This window comes from Pseudopipra pipra, chromosome 24 (assembly GCF_036250125.1).
Source record: "Pseudopipra pipra isolate bDixPip1 chromosome 24, bDixPip1.hap1, whole genome shotgun sequence".
Taxonomy (NCBI): domain Eukaryota; kingdom Metazoa; phylum Chordata; class Aves; order Passeriformes; family Pipridae; genus Pseudopipra; species Pseudopipra pipra.
The window spans coordinates 1,808,937-1,831,520 of record NC_087572.1 but is presented as its reverse complement, the minus strand read 5'-3'; the positions used below and the strand labels follow the sequence as shown (position 1 = coordinate 1,831,520).

Below are 22,584 nucleotides of genomic sequence, written 5' to 3'. Positions count from 1 at the left end.
CGGGGCAGCCGCGACCGGCCGGGGCGGAGCGCAGCGGGGCGGGGGTCGGGCCCGGGGCTCCCGGCGGGACGGGCGACAGAGCCCCGGACTGGTCGCCCCCCCGCCCGGGGTCCCCGACGATACCTCTCTGCCCGCGGGGCCGGGGTCTCCCCGGATCCTGATCCTGATCCCCTCCCCGTGCCCCCCACTCCCCGCCGCTGCCCTCGCAAAATGGGGGGTCCCGGCTGCCCTTCCAGCACTCCCTGCTCCGTCCAGGGGGTTCCCGGGGATCCATCGTGGGGGATTTCCCCATTCCGGGGCAAGGTGTGTGGAGAGAAGGGGAAGAGAGAGGAGGGAGCTGCGTGCCTCCCCCTTCCAGCGGGAAGCTGGATACGAGCGAGACAGGGACACCCCGTCACAGCCCAGGGCACGGAGTCGGTGTCACTCGGAGCCATCCCCCTGTCCCCGCTGCCAGCACCCAGCCCTGTGCTCGGGGACCGAGGACGGGGGGTCTTGGCCACCCCCCCAGGCTTTGGTTCCCTCCGCAGCACCAGCACCTGCTGCGGGGCTCCAGCCGCCCACGCCGGGGCTCCTGCTGTCCCTTCCCCGCCGGGAGCACCTCCCGGCGCTGCCAAGGGATTCCTCGAAGATGCCTCATGGCAGCCAGGACGGGAGCACCGCGGGGGGAGCGGGGTTCCCTGCGTGGCCGGGGCTGGAGGGCTCCTGGCTGAGCCCTGGGGCGGGTGCTGTGCTCAGGGTGTGCTTCACCCCATGTATCCACGCACGGGGAGCACCAAATCCCACTGGGAACGAGGGCGGCCTGCTCCCCGGGACCCCAGGGAGCGCTGGGTGCCCGAAGGAGGGTCCTGCAGGAGCCCCGTCCGCAGGGACATCTCCCCCCCCGCCCCGGCTGCGCGGCCAGAGCTCCTGGAAGGGCCTTTTCCTGTAAATGTGTCCTTGGGCAGCGCTGGGGCTGGAGCGCCGCAGGAAGGAACTGCGTCCAGCCCAGAGTCCGGCTGTCTCCAAGCACACTTGCTCCGTGACTGGACAGAGAGGAATCCGCAGTGACTCACAAATTCCCCAAGACCCTCGGGAACAAAGCAGAGCCACTGGCACAAAGGACATCCCAGACCGCCGCTGCCCGTCCTTGTTCCCCCGCCAGCCCCCTGGCACAGCCCGCAGGACGCCGCGGGGCGCTGCGGGAACAGCTGGCCCCTTCCCATCCCCGTGACAGCGCTGCCCCCCCGCCAGCTGATAAGAGCTGGTGTGCGGAGGCGGGAGCGGCGACAAGTCCAAGTGTTTGGAGCACCCCCTCACCCCCTTCCCGGGGCTTTGCTCCGCCTGCCAAGCGTCGCTCCGGCGGGATGCAGCCAGCTGGCACCGCGGGGTCACGGCTCCCCGTGTCCCTCTGACGCTGGCGTCCTCCCTCACGTGTGTCCCCTCTCCGGGGAGTGGCAGCCTCTGGCACACGCGGGGCAGACCCAGTGGAGGGGGACAAAGTCCTGCCAGGGCACCTTGGGCCCATGTGATCGCGGGAGGCAGAGCCGAGTGCCAGGGGCTGGCCCGCCCGCCCGCCCTGCCTTTGCCACCACCTCCAGCCACGCCGGGGGAGGGAGCAGGTCCCAGGACCCCATCCCCACCCCACAGAGCCGTGGAAAAGCCCCACGCCCAGGTGGGCTGTCCCCACAGAGCAGCACAGACACACACAGGCTCTGCTGAGCTGCACCCATTGCCACCCCTGTGGGGTGCAGGGGGAGCACCCAACGATGCACAGCCCATGGCAGGGTGTTGATCCCACTGTTGGAGGGATGCCTCCCTCCAAACCCACCCGGGAAAGCCACTCAGCTGGCTGGGAATGACGGGGGAGGCTGGTGAAGTGCCACCGTGGCTTTCAGGGTGCTGTCACATCCTGGATCCCCCTCAAAGGCAAACCCCAGGGACTGTGCCCCACACACAGGGCAGTCCATGGAATCCAGGTACCAGAGTCACCCTGAGACCCCCGGCCCAGCAGGCTGGGGCACCTCTGGGGGCAGTGGGGCCGGCACAGTCAGGGCAGGGAGGTGCTGGCCTCTGCAGTGCTCGGCCCACTGCCGTGCTCCAAGACGATCCAGGAGCAAATTTCTTGGCAAGAAGCAGCCAGGAAAGGCAGGGACTGACCTGCAGCCAGCCCCGGCTTCCTTCCCAGCCAGAGGCACGGGAAGGGGCCTCCCTAGCCCCCTGACATTGCAGGCTGGGGGACTTGTTTTCTGCAGGGTGCCAGCACACAGGGATGGGGCCAAGGCTTCGCTGTCCCCGGATTACTGGGGTCTCCTGGGGAAGGGGGCTCACACCCTCACCTCCCTGGAATGGCTTTGGGGACATCACAGAGTCATCCCCTTTGAGGAGGGGGCACACTGTGATACTTCCAAAGAGGCAGATGGGGCACAGCGACCCCACGAGGTGCCAAAAGCAGGGCACGGGCCCCCTCTGCGGTGGCATCGGGCCCGCACCCCCCAGGCACGCGGTGTGACGGAGCTGAGGAGGGCGATGGAGCTGGAGCCGGGGCCCCGATCCCACTGCGGGGGGGGCTGGTGCAGCTCACGGGGAGCCCCAGGGGGTCAGGGAGGCGGCCGGATGCCTCCGTTCCCTGGCCGGGCGCCCGTGTCCCCTGGTAGGACGCTCCTGTCCCCCGGCCACGGCTCGGCGGCGGGGCTGGAGTGCCACCTCTCGGGAGAGCCGGGAGAGAGTCGGCAGCAGGCAAGGCAGCCTCTACTCCAAATTTTAATGAAACAAATAAGTTAATAAGTTAATCAAGTGAGGTAACTACCGCTGGCTCGGGAGGTCTGCGGGGACCAGCCAGCCCCGGGGGAGGGTCCTACGAGTTAGTTCCTGCGTGCGGCTGCGGGCAAAGCTGTCACATGCACCCTCACCCCGCGGCCGGGCACCCTCCCCGGCACCCACCCACCTCCCGCCCACCCCCGGCACCCCACCATCCCCTCGTGTCCCACCCCCGGGGCCGAGGGAGGGGGCCAGGGCGGTGCAGGAGCAAGGTGGGGGGGCTGTAAGCAGCTCTGGCACGGCCCGTGCTGGCCACATGCACTAAGGGGGCCGGAAAACGAGCAGGGCCGGGGGTCCCCACTCTCAGGAGCAGAGGCACGGCCGGGCAAGGATGCAAAGGTCTGAATCCCAGAGAGGGGCTGCACTGGCAGCGAGGGGATCGATGGGATCCTGCCAGCCCAGGGCAGATCCCTCACCGCGGGTGTCACCCCCCCAGGACCCCCGGCTGGGCAGGAGCTGCTGCCAGCTCCAGCCTGGCAAACTTTGGCACGACCACAATCGCTTCCAGCCCAGCCGGACTGGAAACCAGCCCCGGGACTGGACTGGAGCAGCACAGCAGCTGCTGTGGCTCTGCTGCAGGTGACATGCAAGGAGATCCCCCTGTCCCCACCAGGCAGTCACCCCCCCAGGCCCGGCCCATGCTCCCCGGACCACGGAGGGGACAGGGACACGGGGAGGGACAAACTGAGCACCGCAGGACCCGGCAGGGAGGGAATCCTCTAAGCAAGAGCAGGAGAGGGAGGGATGCTCCTTGGGGACAGCACCTGTGCCTGCATCCCTGCCTCCTCCACAGCCCCTGCCCAGCTTCACAGCTCCAGGGCCACCCTTGGGGGAAGGTTTTTCACCTGGTCCCAAGCCCGCAGGACCTCCAGGGCCCCCACAGGCAGCAGGATCCAGCCCTGGGAGCTGGCAGGGGGGTTGCTTATTGCCTATGTCCCCTCAGGTTGCTCTTCCCGGGGGTGTTGCATATTAAGACATTATTGCATAAATATATATATATATATATATCTTCTATATATATATTGCCCTGGGAGCATGCACGGGCAGGCAGAAGGCTCTGCTGTGCTTCTAGAGAGGTGCAGCCTGGTGAGGGGGGACAGACCCCCACTCCCCAAACAGGGGGGGCCCTGCTGCTGCCCTGACCCCGAGCGATGCAGGTCAAACCACACTGGGCTGTGCCCCCACAGCCCCGCTCGGCACCGGCAGCAGAAGGGAGGTGGGACCTTGCATAGCTGGTGGTGATCCCAGCTCAGTTCCGGGGGGGACCAGGCAGGACCCCACTGGGGAGCTGGACATGTCCTGAGAGCTGGGACTGGGGTACGAGCCAAACCCCAGGAGACTGGGCCAGCTTGGAGCATTCCCCGCCTTGGCTGGGGAGCACTCAGGGCCTCAGGAGCTGGGGGGGGGGGTGTTTCATGCCCCAGGAAGGGCAGGAGCATCCCAAGAGCGTGGTCTGGCCATGCCATGGGCTCCCACTGCACCCCCAGAGCAGGCACCCCATTGCAGCCGTGCCCCCGCAGAGGAAGACTTGGCTCAAGTGACACGGCGAGGGCCGGGGCTGGGCAGGGCCGGTGGTGCCACAGCATTCCCGGCACCCCATCCCACATGGGCAGGATCCTCCCTCTGCCTCCCCCTCAGTCCATGTTGGTGCTGGCCGACCTGGAGATGTTGAGGGTCTGGGCGGAGGCCGAGATGTCCTCGTGGTCCACGGGGCTGTGGTAGTCGGAGGTGATGTCGGGCTCGCAGGGCGGCACCCGCACGGCTGCCAGGCTGAAGGAGTTCGTGGAGCCCTTGCGGAGGCACTGGGAGTAGAGGCCGAGCAGCAGGTCCAGCTTGTGCTCGATGGATTGCACCTGCAGGGTGGGCAGGGCGGGGCTGAGCCGGTCCCCCCCCGCGGGAGGGGACACGGGAATCTCAGTTCCCCCATCCCGCGGGTGCCAAAGGGACGGGGGCACCTTCCCTGGGGGTGTCCCCTCCTGACCTGCCGCTCCACTTTGACCACGCGCCCCATCATGCTGAGCTCGTCCACCAGCTCCATCTCCAGCGCCGGCTTCTCCCCCTTCTCCCTCACCTTCTTGTCCACAGCCAGGGCCCCCCTGCCCATGATCTGGTCCACGCTGGCAGGGAAGGAAGGGACAGAGCCCGTCACTCTCGAGGGCGTGTGAGGCCACAGGGGATGGGGAGAGGGCTCTGGGAACGTGTCGCATCCCCAGCGATGGGCCAGCACCTCATCTCGTGGGGGGAGACCCAGGGAACCCCCCCAGCTCCAGGGCACCTCACCGTGTCTGCAGGCTCTTGATCCTGCCCAGCATGTCCAGGTGCCCGGCCGAGTACTGCTCGATGACGTCCTTGACGTCGTAGGGACGCAGCGTCTCCTTGAACTTCCTCTTGGCCACCAGGAACTTCAGGATCCTGCAGGGACACCCGGGCTGGCTGCGGGGCACTGGGGAGGGACAGGGAGGTGCCCGGGGGGTGCAGGAGGGGACAGTCTCACCTGACAGCCCGGATGAGGGTCTTCACCGCTGGCATGATGTCCTCGAAGGTCAGGTCGCAGTGGGAGCCCTTCTCCTCGCCGCTGTCCTCCGGAGGGCAGTCGGCTGCGGGTGCCAAGAGCAGGTGGATGGCAGAGACCCAGGGCTGCCCCCCCCAAACACCTGCAGCCCCCCCAGCGTGTCCCAGACCGCACCAGCAGTCCCAGGGCTCACCCTCAACCGGGGTCCGCGGCTTGAGCCTCAGGGAGGCGCGGAAGCGGGTGCGGTCGTTGAAGCTCCAGCTCTTCTGCACCTTGGTGGGGCTGGTGGCCTCGGGCACGTCCTCGGTGCTGGGGGAGCGGTGCAGGGGGGGCCCCAGCTGCTGGCGGCCGCGGCTGCCCTGGCGCTGGGAGCTGCTCAGCCAGATCCGCTCCTTGAGCCCCATCTTGTTGCTGTGGGGGGACAGCGAGGGGGGGGGGAGGTGGCGTCACTGGGGGGGTGGGGAAGGGGACAGCGGGCACACGTGGTGCCCACCGTGGCAGGGGTGGCCGTGCTGAGCTCATGGAGAGCCCCTTGGCACATGACGGGCATGAGCCAGGCCAGGAGCAGGATTTACCACGGCGGGGGCAGCTCTGGGGTTTAACTCCTCTGAACACCTTTCTATTTTTGTGCCAAGAGCAGAGAAAGGAGGTGACAGACAGGGAGAGTGGGGACAGACAGGTGTGGCAGTGGGGGACATGTGGCAGAGCCACTGACAGAGGCTGGTGGGAGCAGCCCTGCTCCTGCTCCATCCCCTCTGGCACAGGGCACCCCGGGCACCCTCCTCCTCCTCCTCCAGGCTGCACCACCTAATCCAGGCTCTGCTCCTGCCCTAACACGAGCTCTGCTCCCAAAACCAGCCACTCCACTGGACTGGGGGGGAAACACCAGGCATCATTTATGTAGGACCTACACAAAAACACCCCCTGAATGCTGCCTTTTGCACGATCTGGGACCCCAAGCACAGCTTGAGCCTCGGGAGGCCAAGTGGATGCACGGGGCAGGACTCCAAAGCCAGGGAGGACAAGGAGCAAATCCCACCCACACTGCAGGACAGGATCCATGGAATCCCAGAGTCTGGGGAGACTCCTGGATTTCCTGGGCCAGGAGTCACAGGGCAAGGCAGGGGTACAGGCAGGATGGAGGCAGGGGTAGAGCCCTTCCCCATGCAGGCTGCTGATCCAGAGGATGGGAATGGCTGTGTCCTGAGAGACCAGGCTGCAGGACAGGGGTGGGATGGGGTCAATCCGGGTGCATCAGTTGGTTGGATTTGGCATCCCCATCCATGATGCACGATGGGGAAACTGAGGCAGGGCTGCTGTGGGAGCCGGTGGGGGACAGTGGGGAGAGACCGCCCAGGCCATGCACAGACCCCCCTGCCCTGCAGAAGGACCCCCCCTTCGGCCTCCCCCTGCTCTGCCTCACTCCCCAGCCCTCCCCACGCCGCAGTCAGCAGGCATCCAGGCACGGAGCACCATGCATCCCGCCCTTCCCGGTCCCACTCTCCGCCGGGACGGGCAGGCAGCCAGCGCGGGCAGGCAGCAAGGACACGGTACCTCCGTCTCCACGTGCCCCACGTCTGCAAGAGCCTCCTCTTACCACTAAAGATGGGGCTGGAGGGTCAGGGCAGAGACACAGGAGAAAAGAGAGTCAGCCGTGGCCGGGGGGGGGAGCGCAGCATCCCGGGCCACATTCCCGACCCCCCGGGCCCGTGGGCGCGGGGTCCCGAAGTGGCACCGCTGAGCATCTCCCGCTGCTCCGGCCCCGCGGTACCGCCTCTGCCGGGGGAGGCGGCATTGTTTGTGTAGGTCCTGCATAAACGCGGCGCCTGTTCCGGTTCCGCGGCTCTGCCAGGAGGGTTCGGTGACGGGACGCGGTGCCGAGCGCTGGGACGGGGCGTGGGTGACCCCCCGAACCCCGCGGGGGCTCCGCGGCCCCCGGTCCCCGCCCTCCGCCGGGGCCGAGCGTTACCTGAGCCGCAAACACTTGTGGGGCTGCACGTCCTCCTCCTTCCAGCTTTGGGGGGCACGGGAGGTTTGGGGGGGAGGTTGGAGGGATGGAGAGGAGGGGGGTGAGCAGGAGAGGAGAGGAGAGAGAGAAGATGAGATGTTATGAGAGGTGATGCTCGAGGAGGAGATGGGGGGGCTCGGGCCCCCAGAGAGGGGGTGCAGTCCTTCCCCTGGTCACCAGGACACCGAGCCCAGGCTGGTGCTGCTGCAAGGGAGCCCCCTGAGCCCAAACTCACCCACACTGTGCCACATCTGGCAGCACAGAGGACACTGAGGCACGGTGCCTCCCCCCACCTCACCCTGCTGCTGGCCCAGGGCCCTGTGCCAATGTGCCAGTGCTCTGGGTGGTTGGCCAGCAGCCACGGTGGCACACCAGGGTCTCCAGGATGCTCTTCAGCCAAGGGGAGCGGGGACACGGGGCAGAGCAGCCACCACCAGCAGCACGGCAGCCCTGACCCCCTCTTGCCTCCTCTGGTGGGCACTGGGGCAGCTCAGCATCGCTGCTCCCACTGCCAGGGGCACGGGCAGCCCTTCTCACACCACAGGCTCTGGGTTTTGCTCCTTGCCTGGCTCTGCAGCGAGGCCACACGGCCCCATCCCCACAGCATGGCAGTGCTGCCTCTGCCAGGGTGTTTTCTGCCACGGTTGGTTCCCCTGTGCCAGATCCCCGTGCTGTAGCCACATAAAAAAGGGGCTTCACAAAGATACAACAGCCCAGAGTTTGTCCTTGAGGACCAAACGTGCCCACTCCAGAGCGGGGAGCAGTGCTGGAAGCAGTGCCAGGAGCAGGATGGACTCCCAACAGAGCCAGTTTGGGGTGGTGGGCACCGCTGGGGTCCGGTCTGGCAGTGATGGCACCGCGGTGGCATCGCAGGAGGACACAGAGGAGCAGAAGAGACAGAGCAGAGAGGAGGGAGAACACGGGGGCTGCCCCCTCCTACCTTTCCCCTGAACACGTGGCCAGGCTTTTCTGGGCAGGGGTGAAGGAGAGGTAAGTTGGTGGGGCTCTGTCGGGCAATTTTTTCACCTCTGAGTTCCTAAATCCTCCGTTGCGAACTCGGTGCAAGTGCTCAAACATAAGTACCAGCTCTCTGAGGTCGGGGTGAAATAAAAACAAGGAGAAATTAAATTTTCCAAAGCAAACCAAGGCTGAGCAGCGCCGGGTCCTCCTGAGCACAAACCAAAGCAAAACCAGGGTAAAACAAGAAGAAAAAAAAAAAAAATCAACATTTTTGTTCAAAAGATAGTTTCTTAATAGCAGGTTGAGGCATTTGGGGGGGATGGGGAGGGGGAGCTGGGAGAGGGTCCCACAGAGAGGAGGGGTTGGACCTGTGCTGAGAGGGATGGGTCAGGCAGGGACAGGCAGGACACCCCTTGGATGGGGACATGGGAACCTGCCACCATCAGATCCAGGGGTCTGGGCACAGCTGGAGTAGCCAGGAGGGAAAAGCTCAGATCCAACAGGGATCGAGTCTGGCTCTATCTCAGCTCCCCACTGCAGGGGAAGTGGCTCCTGGCCCAGCAGGTGAAGCCCCCCATGATCCCAGGCTCCGTGGTGATGCTCGGGAAGCTGCATCTCCTCGGTCAGGGACAGAGGGACTCGCTGTGGGGGCTGTTAAGAGCCTTGTCTTTGGAAAAACAAAGTGGAACAGAAGAAGAACGAATTTGTCCCTGCAAAGGAACACAAGGGTGGAGCAGGGCAGGATGCACAGGCAGGGATGAGGCACAGGGGTGGCAAACCCTGGTGAGCTCGGGGTGATGGGGACACACAGAGAGTCTGGAAAAGCTTTGGGGGTTCTTTGATCCACCCAACTACATCCCAGGGGCCATGGGAGGGAGAACTCTGCAGGGATGGGCCATGGGGCTCCCACTGGATCCTGCCATGTCCATCTGGGTCCACACTCGGAGCCGGCTCCCATCCGGCTGCAGCTCCATGTCCCCAGCCAGGGGCTCCCCGTGGAGGGTGACACCGTCCTGTTCCCCACGGTGGTGCTGGAGGAAGGCAATGGATGGGGCGAGAGGGTGGGATGAGTGCTGGGTGCTGTGAGGATGATGAGGGTGGAGGAGGGTGCTGGACACTCCAGCAGATGCTGTGCTCCAGCGATCCAGGGCTGAGGAAAGCGTCCGTGCTGCTTGACCCCACCGAGCCCTCGGCGGCTCCACATGGTCCCTCCTGGGCCACTCATCCCCACAGAGACCCCCCCAGGAGCCCCTCAGCCCTTGCCCCCTGCCCTGCCTACCTGAAGGTGGGCAGCAGGCTGTCGTAGTAACACCACGTGGCCGTCAGGTACGCCCGGCTGACGTCGGTGGAGTACAGGCGCCAGGCAGCCTGCAGGGAGAGAGACCACGGGAATCGGGATCAGTCGGGAGGTGAGACCCCCCCCCCACTGACCCCTCCATCCCCCCAGCCACCACAGAGCCCAGCCCAAAGGAGCCAAGTGTGGGACACAGGGTCTGGGTGCTCCCTGCAGCAGGCAGAGGCAGGCAGAGTAGGAGAGGGGGCACAGCAGAGCATTCCTGGGAAGGGACGGGGCAGGACACGCCAGCCCTGCACTACCTGGATCAGGTTTGCCGCCGGAGTCCTCCTCTTCTCGAAGTGCTTCTGCCGGTGCTGCTCCTGCACTTTGAGGGCGAAGCCGGAGCCCAGGATCCCCTGGGGACAGGAGGGGACGGGGCTGTGGGTGCTGGCAGAGGCTGGCACCCGCACAGGGGTGGGTTTGCCCCTTTCCCCCGCGATTCCTGCGGGGCACGAGGCGCAGGGACCCCCCTCCCAGCCCTACTCACAGCGGGCAGGGCGAAGAAGGAGATGCCGAGCAGGGCGAAGCCGGCAGCCAGCATCCGGCCCAGCCACGTCTGCGGCGCCTTGTCCCCGTAGCCGATGGTGGTGAGCGTGACCTGCCCGGGGGCGGAGCAGGGCGAGGCCTGGAGGGAGCTCTCCCCCCGCGGCCCCATCCCACCCTCCTCGACCCCCTCCCGGGGCCGGGGGGCCGCGGCGGCCGAGCTTACCGTGCCCCACCACAGCGAGTCGGCGTAGGTGGCGAACTGCACGTTGGCGTCTTTCTCGGCCAGGTAGACGAGGAAGGAGGCGAAGATGAGCACGAGGAAGCCGATGTACCAGGCGGTGATGAGCTCCTGGGGGGAAGGGGCACGAGGGGTGAGGCGGGCTCGGGTTGGGGGGCGTGGTGAGGGACGGGGCCTCCTCACCTTGCTGTGGGCGTAGACGACGGAGCCCAGCAGCTTCCAGGTGCCGCCGCGGCGGTCCATGCGCACCATGCGCAGGATCTGCAGGAAGCGCATGCTCCGCAGCGCGGACGTGGCGAAGATGTTGCCCTGGGTGCCGGCGGCGATGATGGCCACCGAGGCCACGAAGACGATGAAATCTGGCAGGGGGAAACCAAGGTCAGGGGCGTGGGGCTTTTCCCAAACACTGCCACCCCCCAAAACCCATGGCTTAGTTAGAACAGCTGGGACCAGTTCATTGCTGTGTGGGTGTAACCCAAATCTGTGTATTCCATAGCCCTCCATGCCATTTCCCAGGAACTGTTATCAATAGACCATTTACACCCTCTGCCCAGAGCACTCCTGACTCCTCAGGCCATAAACTGGCCTGGGAGATAGGAGGGTGCTCCTGTCCTCACACCCAGTGTGGAACTCCCCACCCTGAGGGAGGGACTGGGCATTCCTGCCTGAACTGGAGGATATATAAGCTTGGGGTCTTGGGACTTTTTTAACCACTAGTGGGATCCAGAGAAAAACTGCAGACCACCACTCTCAACCAGACTGAGACCACCACTCTCAACCAGACTGAGACCACCACTCTCAACCAGACTGAGACCACCACTCTCAACCAGACTGCACCAGCACTCTCACCAACAGGTGTTTTCCCCTCTCCTTTTACTTTGGACTCAGGGGGCCCAACGAACACCACTCTGTTCATCCCCAGGGTGCTGGGTTATACATTTGGGGTTTGTGGGTTAAAACCGATTGTTTGCCTGTATAATCGTACTTATTGTATTATTCCATTAAATTGTTATTCTGACTTGTAATCTCTCTTTTGAGTTGGGTTCATTTCCCCTGCTGGCTTACCTTTAAACCAGCACAACCCCATACCTATAACAACCCCATACCTATAACGCAGAAGGGTTTCCTGGCGAAGCGGAACCGTCCCCGCCAGCCCCGGTAGCGGCAGCAGCAGCCGGCGGACCAGACGCGGATGATGTACTCCATGCCAAACACCACGATCATGACGAACTCCTGAGGGGCAGAGGGGGGTGAGGGGGGGCAGGGGGACTCAGCTTGGGGGGGCACAACCTGAAATAGTGCTATGGTGTCCCCCCAAGGCCACGGGAGCCGTCCCGGGGGAACGGGGGCAGTGAGACGGGAGCCGCGGCCGTCGGGGCTGTCTGAGCGTCCCGGCTCTCCTGCCTCGCTCTGAGCTGGGTCCTTTTCCTCCACCGTCAGCATTGTCCTCCTACCTCTCGCACGAACAAGCCCCCGTTCTGCTTACTCGCAGGAAAGTCACAAGGACCTTCCCAATTTAGTCTCCATCACTCGGGAGAAGTCCCGCGTCAGCTCTTTCTGACAGTTTGGGGGAAAGTTGCCTTTTTTAGCCCCTCCTGCCCTGCCTTTTCCAGCGGTTGATGCCTCTCTGCAGCACAGAGGGACTGGGGCGGGATGGACCCCCCCTGAGCCGCGGGGACACCCCCAGTAAGGCCACCCCCAGCTCCACCCCAGCGTGCCAGAGAGGCTGCCATCCTTGGATCATCGGGGACGTCCGGGCTGGGAAAGGGTCGGAGGAGTTTTGTCCGTGATCTTGACCGAGTCTTTCAGGGTGCAATGTGGGGAGGGGGAATTCAAGCCCCAGCCCTGCTCCTGCATCACTTACCAGGATGAAGAGGCACTCGTTGGCCAGTTTCTGGTGCTCCTGGATGGTGGAGAAGACCGACAGCACCAGGCAGCTGAAGACGAGGAGGAATCTGAAAGGGCAGAGTGTCAGTGAGGGCACCAGGGTGGTCGGGGGACCCGAGCACTGGGGTAGCCAGGGGAGCCCAGCCCACAGTGCTGCCCCCCACTCGCAGCCTGAGCCCCCCAGCCAAGACCTCCACGGCCGTGGCTGAGCCACCAGAGACACAGTTTGCCCCTAGATGGTGGCATGGAGCCACTGGGGAGCCTGGGAGCAGCTGTGGGGCTCGGTGCCAGGCTCCACCTCGGCCCTGCCGGCTCTTAATTAAAGGCAGGGAGGGAGATGAGGGGTCCCTTCTGCTGCAGAAAAGGGACCAGAGCTTCTCCAGACTGTCCCCAGCACCACTGCCACCGTGGGGACCTGCCAGGGCCACGGGGACCACCTGGGAACAGCTGACCCAGGGGAAGGGTCCCCAGGGAGCTGCTCCGGGGCTGTTCATCCCCGAGCGCTGGGCTCAGGAAACAGGGGCTTTGGCCCATTTAAAGTAAGGGGGGGGGGGGAAAGAAGTAGACTCCGAAGCTGAAGCAAATGAAAATCCAAAAATACATTTTTTTCCCCTGATCCAGCTATTCTAAAAAAGGAAAGTGGAGGGCTTGTGCCACGGGCCCACGTGACGGCAAAGGGCCACTGCTCCGTCAGAGCCGGCTCCGGGAACCCATGTCCCACTGGGCAGCACTGGGATGGCTTGGCTGAGGCTGGCAGTGGCCCTGGAACCCTGTCCCCGGGCTGGTGGGCACCCATCTCCCCCCCTCCAGCACTGTCACCCCACAGTGGGGCTGGGGAGTAGCACCCAAAACTCAATGCCCAGCCTAAAGGAGACAGGCGGGTTCCCCTTCCCCCAAAAGTGCTGCTGGAGATGGGACCGACAGCAGAGAAACCACAGGGAATGGGAGAAGTGCTGGATGCAGAGCATGGAGGAGGGAGAGCTGGAGCCACACACCAACAGGCACCAAGGGGCCCGGGGTGTCACAGCCTTGTCACCGCCCTGCCCTCGCTGCAGAGGACGATGCTCCTCTCCCGGGCACTCCCCACCCGCAAGGCAGAAGGTTGGAGCCAGTTCCTTCTCCCTCTGAATTATTAATTGGGGCTCTTTCCTCCGGCACAGCAGTTCTGGAATTAACCCCTGCGGGCACAGCGGTGCCCCCGTGCTGTGGGCAGGGAGCACCGGGCACCGGGCTGAGGAGGAAAACACAGCCCAGGGTAGAGCTCTCAGCTTTGTGCATCATCAGCAATAAAGATTATCCAAGCAGGATTTCGCAGGCAATTACACGGGCAGCGAAGCACAAAGCAGAAGAGAAGGCAGAAATCTCCCAGCCTGCAAAGATTTGTGCCTCCCTCCTCATCCAGGGAGCGGTGCAGGGGGGGGTCTCCGGGCCCCTGGCACACGCTGATCCCACGGGGACCTGCTGTGGGTGGCCCTGGCTCTGGTACCGAGCCGGAGCCCCACACGTCACCCACCGCGTTGGAAACCTGCCCCGCCGCGGTGGGGATGCCTCCCACCCGGCCCCCTCGGCATCCCACGGGATCTGGGGAAGGATACAGGCATGAGAGGCCCCACGGGGCCGGCTGGGAAAGAAACTTCCTGGGAACGCATCACCTGCTAGGAATTAACTCGTAAAGCCTGGGCAAACGCCCCGTCCCGGCCGCCGGCAGCGCCTAAGCGGCTTAGGGAAGGGTCAGATGCCTGAAGGCGGCGCGGGAAGCCGGGAATCAGCATTCCCCCCTTCCTCCGGGGCAGGAATGCTGCTCTCAGCAGCTCCACCCCACTACAAGGGGGTATCCCACACCGACCCCTCCGTCAAAGACCACGGTGTGCCGGCAGCACCAGGATCCCCACCCCAAATCACTGCTCTCCCCACTTACCAAGGGGGCTGAAAAAACAAGGAACGCCGCCAGGGAAATGGGGAGAGGGCAGAGATAGTGGGATAGCACCCGGCAGGAGCCTCGCTGTCTCCCCGTTCCCCTGCTCCAGCATCCTGGGGAATGGAGGGAGCAGATGCTGGTGTAGCTGAGCCACTGTTTCACCTCTCCCCAATAAACTTCCCATCTCCAGCCCCTCCCCACAGAGTCCCACACCCCTCCCTGCCAGCACGGGAGGGGATGTGCCACCAGCAGCCTGGGCACAGGGACGGGCCCCTCCGGCTGCTGACACCCAGCAGGAGCAGAGCCCGTCTGCAGCAACACTCCTCCCCAAAATAATAATTAAAACGCGGCAGGGGCCCGGCTCGGAGCAGGTGAATCTCCTCCCATTAATCTTCATTAGGGTGGACTCTGCCATATGCTGCTTCCCGAGCCGGCGGAGGAACAGGTGAGCTGGGAAAGCTGCTGAGCTCAGGGGAAGCAGGGCCAAGTCGGTCCCGGATGGTGAAGAGCTGTGCTGGGCAAGGGGGCACCGGTTGGCACCCAGTGCCCACCCGGTTGCACCCCGGTATAGCCGGGGACGAACTGTGCCGTGGCACCCGCGATCCTCGGAGCCTGTGCGGCGGGATGGGGCTGGAACAGCCCGCCCAGCTGTGTCCCCCAGCCCCCAGCACGGGGACGGGGGTGACATTGGTGCCCCGTGCCCCGGCAGGGCTGGCCCGGCCCCCGCCTTGCCCTGCCCTGCAGGGAAGCCCAGAGCCGGGGGCACAGGCGGTGCCGGGTGATAACTCAGCGGAAGGAAAACACCACGCGCCGCAGGATAAACAGCCCAGCCATGGGATGAGCGAGCAGGCAGGCTCCGGGAACGGCACGACTCCCTTCCCCGGCCAAGCCTGGCCCCCTCACGGTGCCCCGGGCCGTACCCGCAGCTGTGCCACCGCTGGAACCGCCTGTTTAGAGCAAAACTGCCGGAGCCCGGCTCTGGTGGGGATGAGGATGGGGATGGTGTTTCACCCTCCAGGCTCCCCATCCCGCGAGGTCCAGCTCCCCGAGCACCCTCTGCAGCTGTATAAACAGTGTGTCCCATAAATCCCCATCCCTCGCCCCAGCAGCCCTCCAGGAGAGGTGGAGCAGGAGGCCTGTCTGCTCCAGGGGATATAAATAACCGGGGTGTAGCGGCCCTGTTTGCGCCCGTAACCATGGCAGGGTCCGTCCCACGCCGCGAAGAAGAGAAGCAGAAAAGCTCCGAGTGTTTCCCCACGGTTGGGGAAACCAGAGCTGGAGTCGGGAGCCGTCCAGCCCCGCTGCAACTCTGACACCACAAACCCCAGCACACGCTCAGAGCCCGGCCCCGTTATCAGCAGCAGCAGAGGAAGGGCACTGCTCCCAGAGCCCTCCTCGCCCCCACAGCCAGGGGTGAGGCAGGATGGGGTGTTCCCAGTGCCCTGACAGAGGCTGGAAGCAGAGCTGGGATGCAGAGCCTGTCTTCAGGCTGCATCCCACGGCAGGGACCCGGCAGCACCCACGGCAGCAGGGTGATGTCCAGATGACATCCCACAGCACACACGAGCCCGTGGCCCCAACACCTTTGTTCTTTGGGAGCCAGATCCCGCTGATGGCATTGTCCATCCCACTGGCATGGCACGTGTCTGCACCCCAGTGCCACCCCCAGCCCCCCGGCCCTGCGGTCCCCACGGGGAGCACGGTCACAAGGCTCCTGTGGATGGTGCCAAGACACTCACACGGAGCAGCCGAGATAGTTTTGCTCTTGAATCATCTGGCAAAGAGCTGGAGGGGGGGGGAAGAAACCAGAGTGTTTTCCAGGGCACCTCCTGTGCCCGCTGGGCCTGGCACCCCTGGGGAGGGATCGGGGCTGGCATCCTCCTCCAGCGCCCGGGGAGGGATGGGATGGGGACATTTGGGGTGCAGCAACATGAATGGCCCCAAGAAGTCCAGGCAGGATGGGACCCCCAAAGCAGGGAGGGCAGCAGCACCCACAGGCAGAGGGGGCAGGTTTAGGACCTCACCCCGGGGGTTGCTGTCGGGGGGGACACACAAAGATCCAAAAGCTCTCCAGGGTGACTCAGCACCACCCCTGCACCCCCTGGCAGTGAAGCACCCCCTGGCAATGGGGCTCAACCCCATCCTCAAAACTGGCACCTCCCGTGCTGGGCTGGGGGGGTCCGACAGGAGCAGCAAAATGGGAAAAGGGAAAAAGCCAGGAAGGAAAATCAATGCACAGTTTCATGTTGCGCCGAAGCCGCTTAATTTTATGCCCCGGTGACACCGCGCCGGGCCCGGGAAAGTGCTGTGCCTGCTCCTCTTCCCGCTGGCATTGCCCCCAAACCAGCTCCCCTTTCAAACCCAGGAAAGGTGAGAGGGGCCAGCCCTCAAAGGGCACAGGGGGCACAGCCTCCAGCCCCTCTGGCTGCGGCCGTGGCACCCCCACAGCCCTGGGGGGGACAAGTTAAACGCCTGGAGTTTGAAATGAGGTTTTTCCGAGCGGAAAAACCTGGAGAGCCAGCGTTGAGCAGGGATGGAGCAGCTTCCCTGCAAACCAGCCAGGGCTCCAGCCCTCTGAACAGTCCTGGGTGGGATGGCAAGGGCTGGGATTTGGGGCTGCTGCGGGCAGTGACCACAGTGCCACCCCCGGCATGGCAGGGAAGGGCTTTCCTACTCTGCAAGCAATGGTGGAGGGGTGTGACGAGGCAGGGGACACAAAAGTGGGGGTGACAGACCCTCTGCCCACCTCAGCCCTCTGCCACAACAGGATCTGAGCACAGGGATGCTCTGGGACAGACGAGCTGCCAGCACCCTGGTCCCTGCCCAGAGCACAGGGGACACATCCCACCCCCTCTGTCCTGCTGCCCTGAGCCAGCCGGGATTTCCCACGGCCCCAAGGTGCCTGGCCAGCCCTGAGCCGAGGAGAGCCCTGCCTGGCATCACCCAGCCAGTGCCAGGATTGCACCGGGGCTCTGACAGGACCTGCCACCCTTCTGTCCCCACGACGTCCATGGGGATCCAACGGCACCAAACGCAGCAAGGACAAGGATGGGGCTCTGTGCTCCTGTTCCCTCAGGCACAGGGTAACACTTCCACAAGGCAAATAAAACCCAGGCAAGGTGCCACCAACGGCACAGGCAGGGGACCGGGCCTGGCAGGGGGGACACTGCTCCAGGCAGGGGATTGCAGTTGTTACTGGTGCTGCTGGCTCAGTCTTCCCTAATTTGCTCCAGGTTAAACTGTTCTGTATGAAAATGTTCCTCTAGGAACAGGAAAAGTGCTGAGCTGAGCTCCTGGTGCACCCAGGAGCAGTTTCATAACCACCAACACAAGCTCCCAGACCCCGGATGGCACCGAGAGCCGCTGTGGGGGGGCCTGTGGGTGAGGAGGGGTTGCTGCAGGGACAAGCCACAGTGGGCAGCAGGAACAGCTGGAACTGGACACCTGGACAGGTGGGTGGTGCAGCTCCAGGCTGCAGGAGACCCCTTGGCAGGGCAGCCCCCGCTGATGGGACACGCAGCCGTGCCCGTGCCAAGGGCAGGAGCCCACGGCAGCTCTGCCGGGAGCAGGGAACAGCCTTCCCGCCTGCTGAAGAGGAGGAGATTGGAAAAGGAAGTTGATATTTTGCCTTTTGGCTCTAAAGCCTTTCGGTTAATGCTCTGGGCTCGCTCCTGGATTTCCTCCATAAGCTCCGGGGCTAGAAAGTCTCATTCCAAGCAAAGCGCAGCTTTGTGAGCCCGGCGAGCGCGGCTGTGCCATGGTCAGTGCGGGGCTGGAGGGGCTCAGCCAACTCCACACACCTCAGAACCTTGGCTTTCCACCTGCACGGGCACCCCTGCCCACACCACCCCCAGGCAGAGCTGGCAGGAGGCTCAGGGGCTGCAGAGATGGTGCAGCCACCAAACCACCCAGCCCGGAGCAGGCGCTGGTTCAAGGAGTCGTTTGGGATCAATTTGCTGACAGAAAGAGGCTGAAGTCGGTCAATAAACGGGATGGGCTCAGCCCGGCTCCTGCTCCCAGCCCTGAGCTGCTCCGGGGAGGGAAGCGCGTCACTTCTCAGCGGGTATTTCCATTTTAGCAGTTCCCAGCCCTGCCTCGGAGCCAAGACTGCCCGGGGGAGGCAGCGCAGCCGCCACTCAGGGGACGGCTCTGCCCCCAGCACTGCCCCGACCTCGGGCCGGGGGCTCCATCCCCCCCCTGCCTCAGTTACCCCCCGGGTGGGGGTAACACCTCCTTCCTCTCTTGTAGGAAAAAAAAAAGACAAAGGTATCGAGGCACACAAATCATCCCTGAGAACTTCAACACCACTGCAACAGCTTAGCAGCTCCCATCTGCTGCGGGAGAGGAAAAAAAACCCCACAACACAACTTGGAAGGAGCCAGAAATGAGCAGCAGTTACAGGGAAGGCTTTCACAGAACAGATGTCCACACCTTGCACCCACTGCGGCGTCTTCCCACAGGCTTCGGGGGGTCCCTGGCAGGACTCTGCCCTGCAGCTGCCTCGGCCCTAAAATGAAGTGAGCAAGTGAACACAAACCCTCCCCAGCGAAGGCTGAAGGTGCTTTGCTCCTGCTCTCGATGGCTGCACCGTCTTGTGGGACAAAGCCCGTCACCCAAGAGCTGGGGCCAGGCCCAGCAGGGTCTGGAGGGGCTTGGTGGGCCCTGCAAGAGGAGCTGCTGGGTTGTTTCTGGGGCAAAACACGCTCGAATCACGAGGACGAAGCGGTGAAGGACACGCAGGGCCCCGCTGTGAGACGAGCGGGAGCATCTCTGTTCCACAGCCCGTGAGCACCTACGCCATAGAGTCTGATTCCCTCCCCTGGCAGGGGCTTTGGCTGCCATCTCTAATTCCTTGCAGGAGAAGCTCTTCCAAGGGTGGTATTTTCCACGCAGGAATTCTGGCGGGAGCCCACTGCGGAGGTGTCGCAGGCGTTACAAATGGGCCCCGGGCTCCTCTCGCCGCTCCCCGGGGAGCTCAGGTGCCCTTTTATCCAGTGACAAATTCATCCTGCCAGCTCGATGTGCTAACTTAGGCAAGACCCATTTTCCTGCCTCTTAACGAGCTCCAGCTCACGCACACCCCGGGAACAACGCAGCACCGCTCCGGGGGCAGAGGGAAGGAGGCGACATTTGGGCTCACGTTCTCAGAGAGGGTCCGAGCCCACGGCACCATGAACACACCTGGCACACACCAGGCAAAGAGGGAGAACACCTCCTTCCCCGTGGCCGGGGCAGTGATGTCCTGGCAGTGTCCCCGCGGTGTCCCAGCAGTGCCACCGGAGCAGAGCGGGGGGGTCCCAGGTTGGGAAATCCAAAATAACCCCCCAGCATGGAGCCTCCCTCTCTCCCCACGGCCTCCCAGTGGGTTATGGACACCCCAACTCTGCAGCCCCGTTACAGCCCCCTGAGGAAACAACCCCGAGGGGCTGAAGCTGTTCCCCAGCCCTGAGCTGAGCCTGCTCGTCTTGGAGAAGCTTCTGCTTGGCAAGAGCCTTTGGATGCTCAAATCCAGCAAGGAAAGCTGGAGCAGCATCACAGTGCCTGGGAAAACACAGTGAGCAGGGCAGGGAGCAGGTGTGCTCCTGGGAGCATCCCGGGCTCCGGCTCTGGAGAGGGATGTTCCAGTGCTGGGGCCCAACAGTGACCCAGGAACGGGCACAGCTCCCGGGGTACAGCAGGGACAAGAACACCCCCACTGCCCCCCATCCCACCCGGACCCGGGTCTGGGGGTGCTGGGCTGGCACTTCTGCCTTGTCCCAACGCACGACAGGACAGGGTCCCTCCTCCCACCCAGACCTGCTGGAGCCCTCGGGGGGCTCCTGCCTTTGAGGGTCTTCCCAGGCTTAGAGACCCCGGCCTGGGACAGCGGCAGAGCAGGACGGTGACCCGGTTCCCTGCTGTGCCACCGGGAAGGGGCTCCGGGTCACCGAGGGGACCGAATCCCGTCCCCGGGGACCGAGTCCCATCCCCGGGGACGAGCTCAGCTCCTCGCACCGGACCCGCCGCAGGACTCGCCCCGCCCGGGGTCCCCCCGGGTGGCGGATCCCCCATCGCGCTGCTCCCATCGCACCGGGAGCGGCACCGGGAGCGGCGGCGGGAGCGGGAACCGGCGCGTCCCCCCCGCCGGACGCTCCCGGTGGAGAAACTTCTCCGGCGGAGCCCGGGGGGGCTCGCGGGGAGCGGCGGCTGCCCCGCGGTGCTCCCGGTGCTCCGGGCGCTCCTTCCCCCGGCAGCGCCCGCTCCCGCCGCCCCACCGGCACCGGGGACCCCCCGAGCCCCCCTCCAGCCCCGGTACTCACATGAAGACGTGGTAGATGAAAGCCCACCCTCGGGGCCGCTCCAGCACGTTGTAGAGGCAGTTCTGGAGGCGGCGGCGGCAGCAGCGCGGGGCCCCGGCGGGGCGGGGGGCGGCTCCGGGGCGCGGCCCCGCCAGCAGCCCCCGGCGGCGGGGCGGGGGTGGCGGCGGGGGGGTCCCGCCGGCGGGGCCGGGGCCGCCCGCGGGGGTCCCCGCGCCCTCGGTCCGCACCGCCGTCAGCGCCGGCCGCCGCTCCCCGGCCATGGCCGCCCCGCTCAGGCCGCCGCCCGCCGCATGGCCCCGGCCAGCGCGGGACCCCCGAGCCAGCCCGGGGCCGCTCCCGGGGCCACCTGCCTTTAGCTGCCCGCCGCCGCCGCCGGGCCCTCCCCCGCCGCCTCCCCCGCCCGCCCGGCCCGCCCCGCCGTACCTGGCCCCCGCCCCCGGGGCTCCGCGGGACGGGGCGGGCGCCGAGAGGGGGATGCGGGGATGCGGGAGAGGCGGCGGCACCCCCCGGGGGTGGAGGGGATGGGGCGGGGGGTGGATGAGCCGCGGGCACCCCCCGGTCCGGTGAGGGGACCCCGCGGGGTCTCTGGGGACTGGGGGTGTCCTGCTGCGCGCGGGCACGGGGTGTGGAGCATCCCGGGAGTGAGCAGCGCACACCACATCCCAGCTGCATCCCAAACTGCAACCCAGACCGAATCGCATCCCAAACCACATCCCAAACTGCATCCCACATCTCATCCCAAACCACATCCCAAACTGCATCCCACATCGCATCCTAAACCACATCCCAAACCGATTCACATCCCAAACCACACCCCAAACTGTATCCCAAACCAAAGCACATCCCAAAGCACATCCCACACCGCATCCCACACCACATCCCAAACACATCCCAGAGTGAGAGTGAGCCGCCCAACCCACGCAGGTTGGAGCATCTCTGGAGGAGATGGAGCACCTCTGGAGGCAGTGGAGCATCCCATATCCACACCCACCCACCCTCTGCAGACTCAGCCTTGAGCCAGGCTCCGAGTTCTCCCAGCCAACACCCACAGCCCTTGGCTCTCCCACCTCATTCCCCTCGGCTCCACACAACCTCCCACCAACAGCAGGGAAACCAGGCAGGCTGCTGGGAATTCCCTTTCCAAGCAAGCCGGAGGCAAACGCCCCATCCTGGCAGCGTGCACGTGCTCTCACACCTTTGGAGAACCCACATGTCTCCTCTGTGCTCCCCTCCAACCCTAACCCCTGCAGCCCCCCCAAAACGTGCTCCCCGAGGGGACACAGCACCCTGAGCATCCCCCCAGCTCGTCTCACCCCCCAGCAGATGCTCCTGACCTTCATCCCACTGCGTTCTGTTCAGTGTATTCCCCTCGGGAGGAGGTTTAGGTTTCACCTGGGATTGATTAAAGCCTCGGGGCTGTGGAGGGTTAAGGTGACCTGGAAAGGACTCTGGACCAAGGTGGGCACTCGCTGGAGGTGACCCAGGGCGGGTGGGAGGTGCTTTGTTCCCGGGGCTGTGGGTCTCTGCACGCAGTGGGCAGGTCCCATCCACACCTCCCCACCTGCCCAAACGCTGGGAACTTCCATGGAGCCTGGAGCTGGGAGGTTTTGGAGGGGAGCCAGGGAGTCTGAATCAACACAGCACCAGCTGTCAGAACCAGCGGAGGTTTTGGGAAGCCATCCCAGGATTTGCCAGCTTTGCCCCCCGCTTGCCCCCAGCTGTGGGGGTCCCACAGAGCCACTGGTGTTCCCCACTCTGGGGAGACTTTAAGGAGGATTCCCGAGGCCGGGGGAAGGAGAGGGGGAGGCCTGAGCACTCGGAGCCTGCTGCCCTCTCGGGATTGCAGCTCAAGTTCCTGGCACGGATTGGAGGCCAGGATTTGCATCTACAGGATTTCCAGTAAGTTTTGCAGGCCTGGAATGCAGCTGCAGAGCTGCGGGGTGGGGAGAAGGACCGGTGGGACTGGGGCAGTTGGGACCCCTCATGGGGGGACAGGGATGGGAGAAAAGCCCCGCCTGGCCCCCCAGATTTGGGGGTGCTGGGGGGTCCTGGGGGTGACACTGTGGAGGGGAGGATGCACCCAGTCCTCGTGTGTGAGGGAGCCTGACTTGGGTGAGCAGGATGGGCAGAGCTGGGGGCTCCAG

The 22,584-nt window shown here is 64.9% G+C and overlaps 1 protein-coding gene across 1 annotated transcript; it reads right to left on the bottom strand.

The window, feature by feature from the left end:
* Positions 1 to 2,723: 2,723 nt before the first annotated feature.
* Positions 2,724 to 21,141, bottom strand: KCNQ4 (potassium voltage-gated channel subfamily Q member 4). Its single transcript, XM_064634864.1, has 14 exons — positions 20,441 to 21,141; positions 12,201 to 12,291; positions 11,443 to 11,569; positions 10,520 to 10,695; positions 10,322 to 10,447; positions 10,100 to 10,210; positions 9,873 to 9,968; positions 9,556 to 9,644; positions 8,257 to 8,406; positions 5,502 to 5,719; positions 5,291 to 5,393; positions 5,077 to 5,208; positions 4,778 to 4,913; positions 2,724 to 4,649 (listed from the first exon to the last, which is right to left on the bottom strand). Exons 1-14 carry the CDS (start codon positions 21,139 to 21,141, stop codon positions 4,431 to 4,433), a joined length of 2,475 nt encoding a protein of 824 aa, XP_064490934.1. The 3' UTR covers positions 2,724 to 4,430.
* Between the last annotated feature and the right edge of the window lie 1,443 nt (positions 21,142 to 22,584).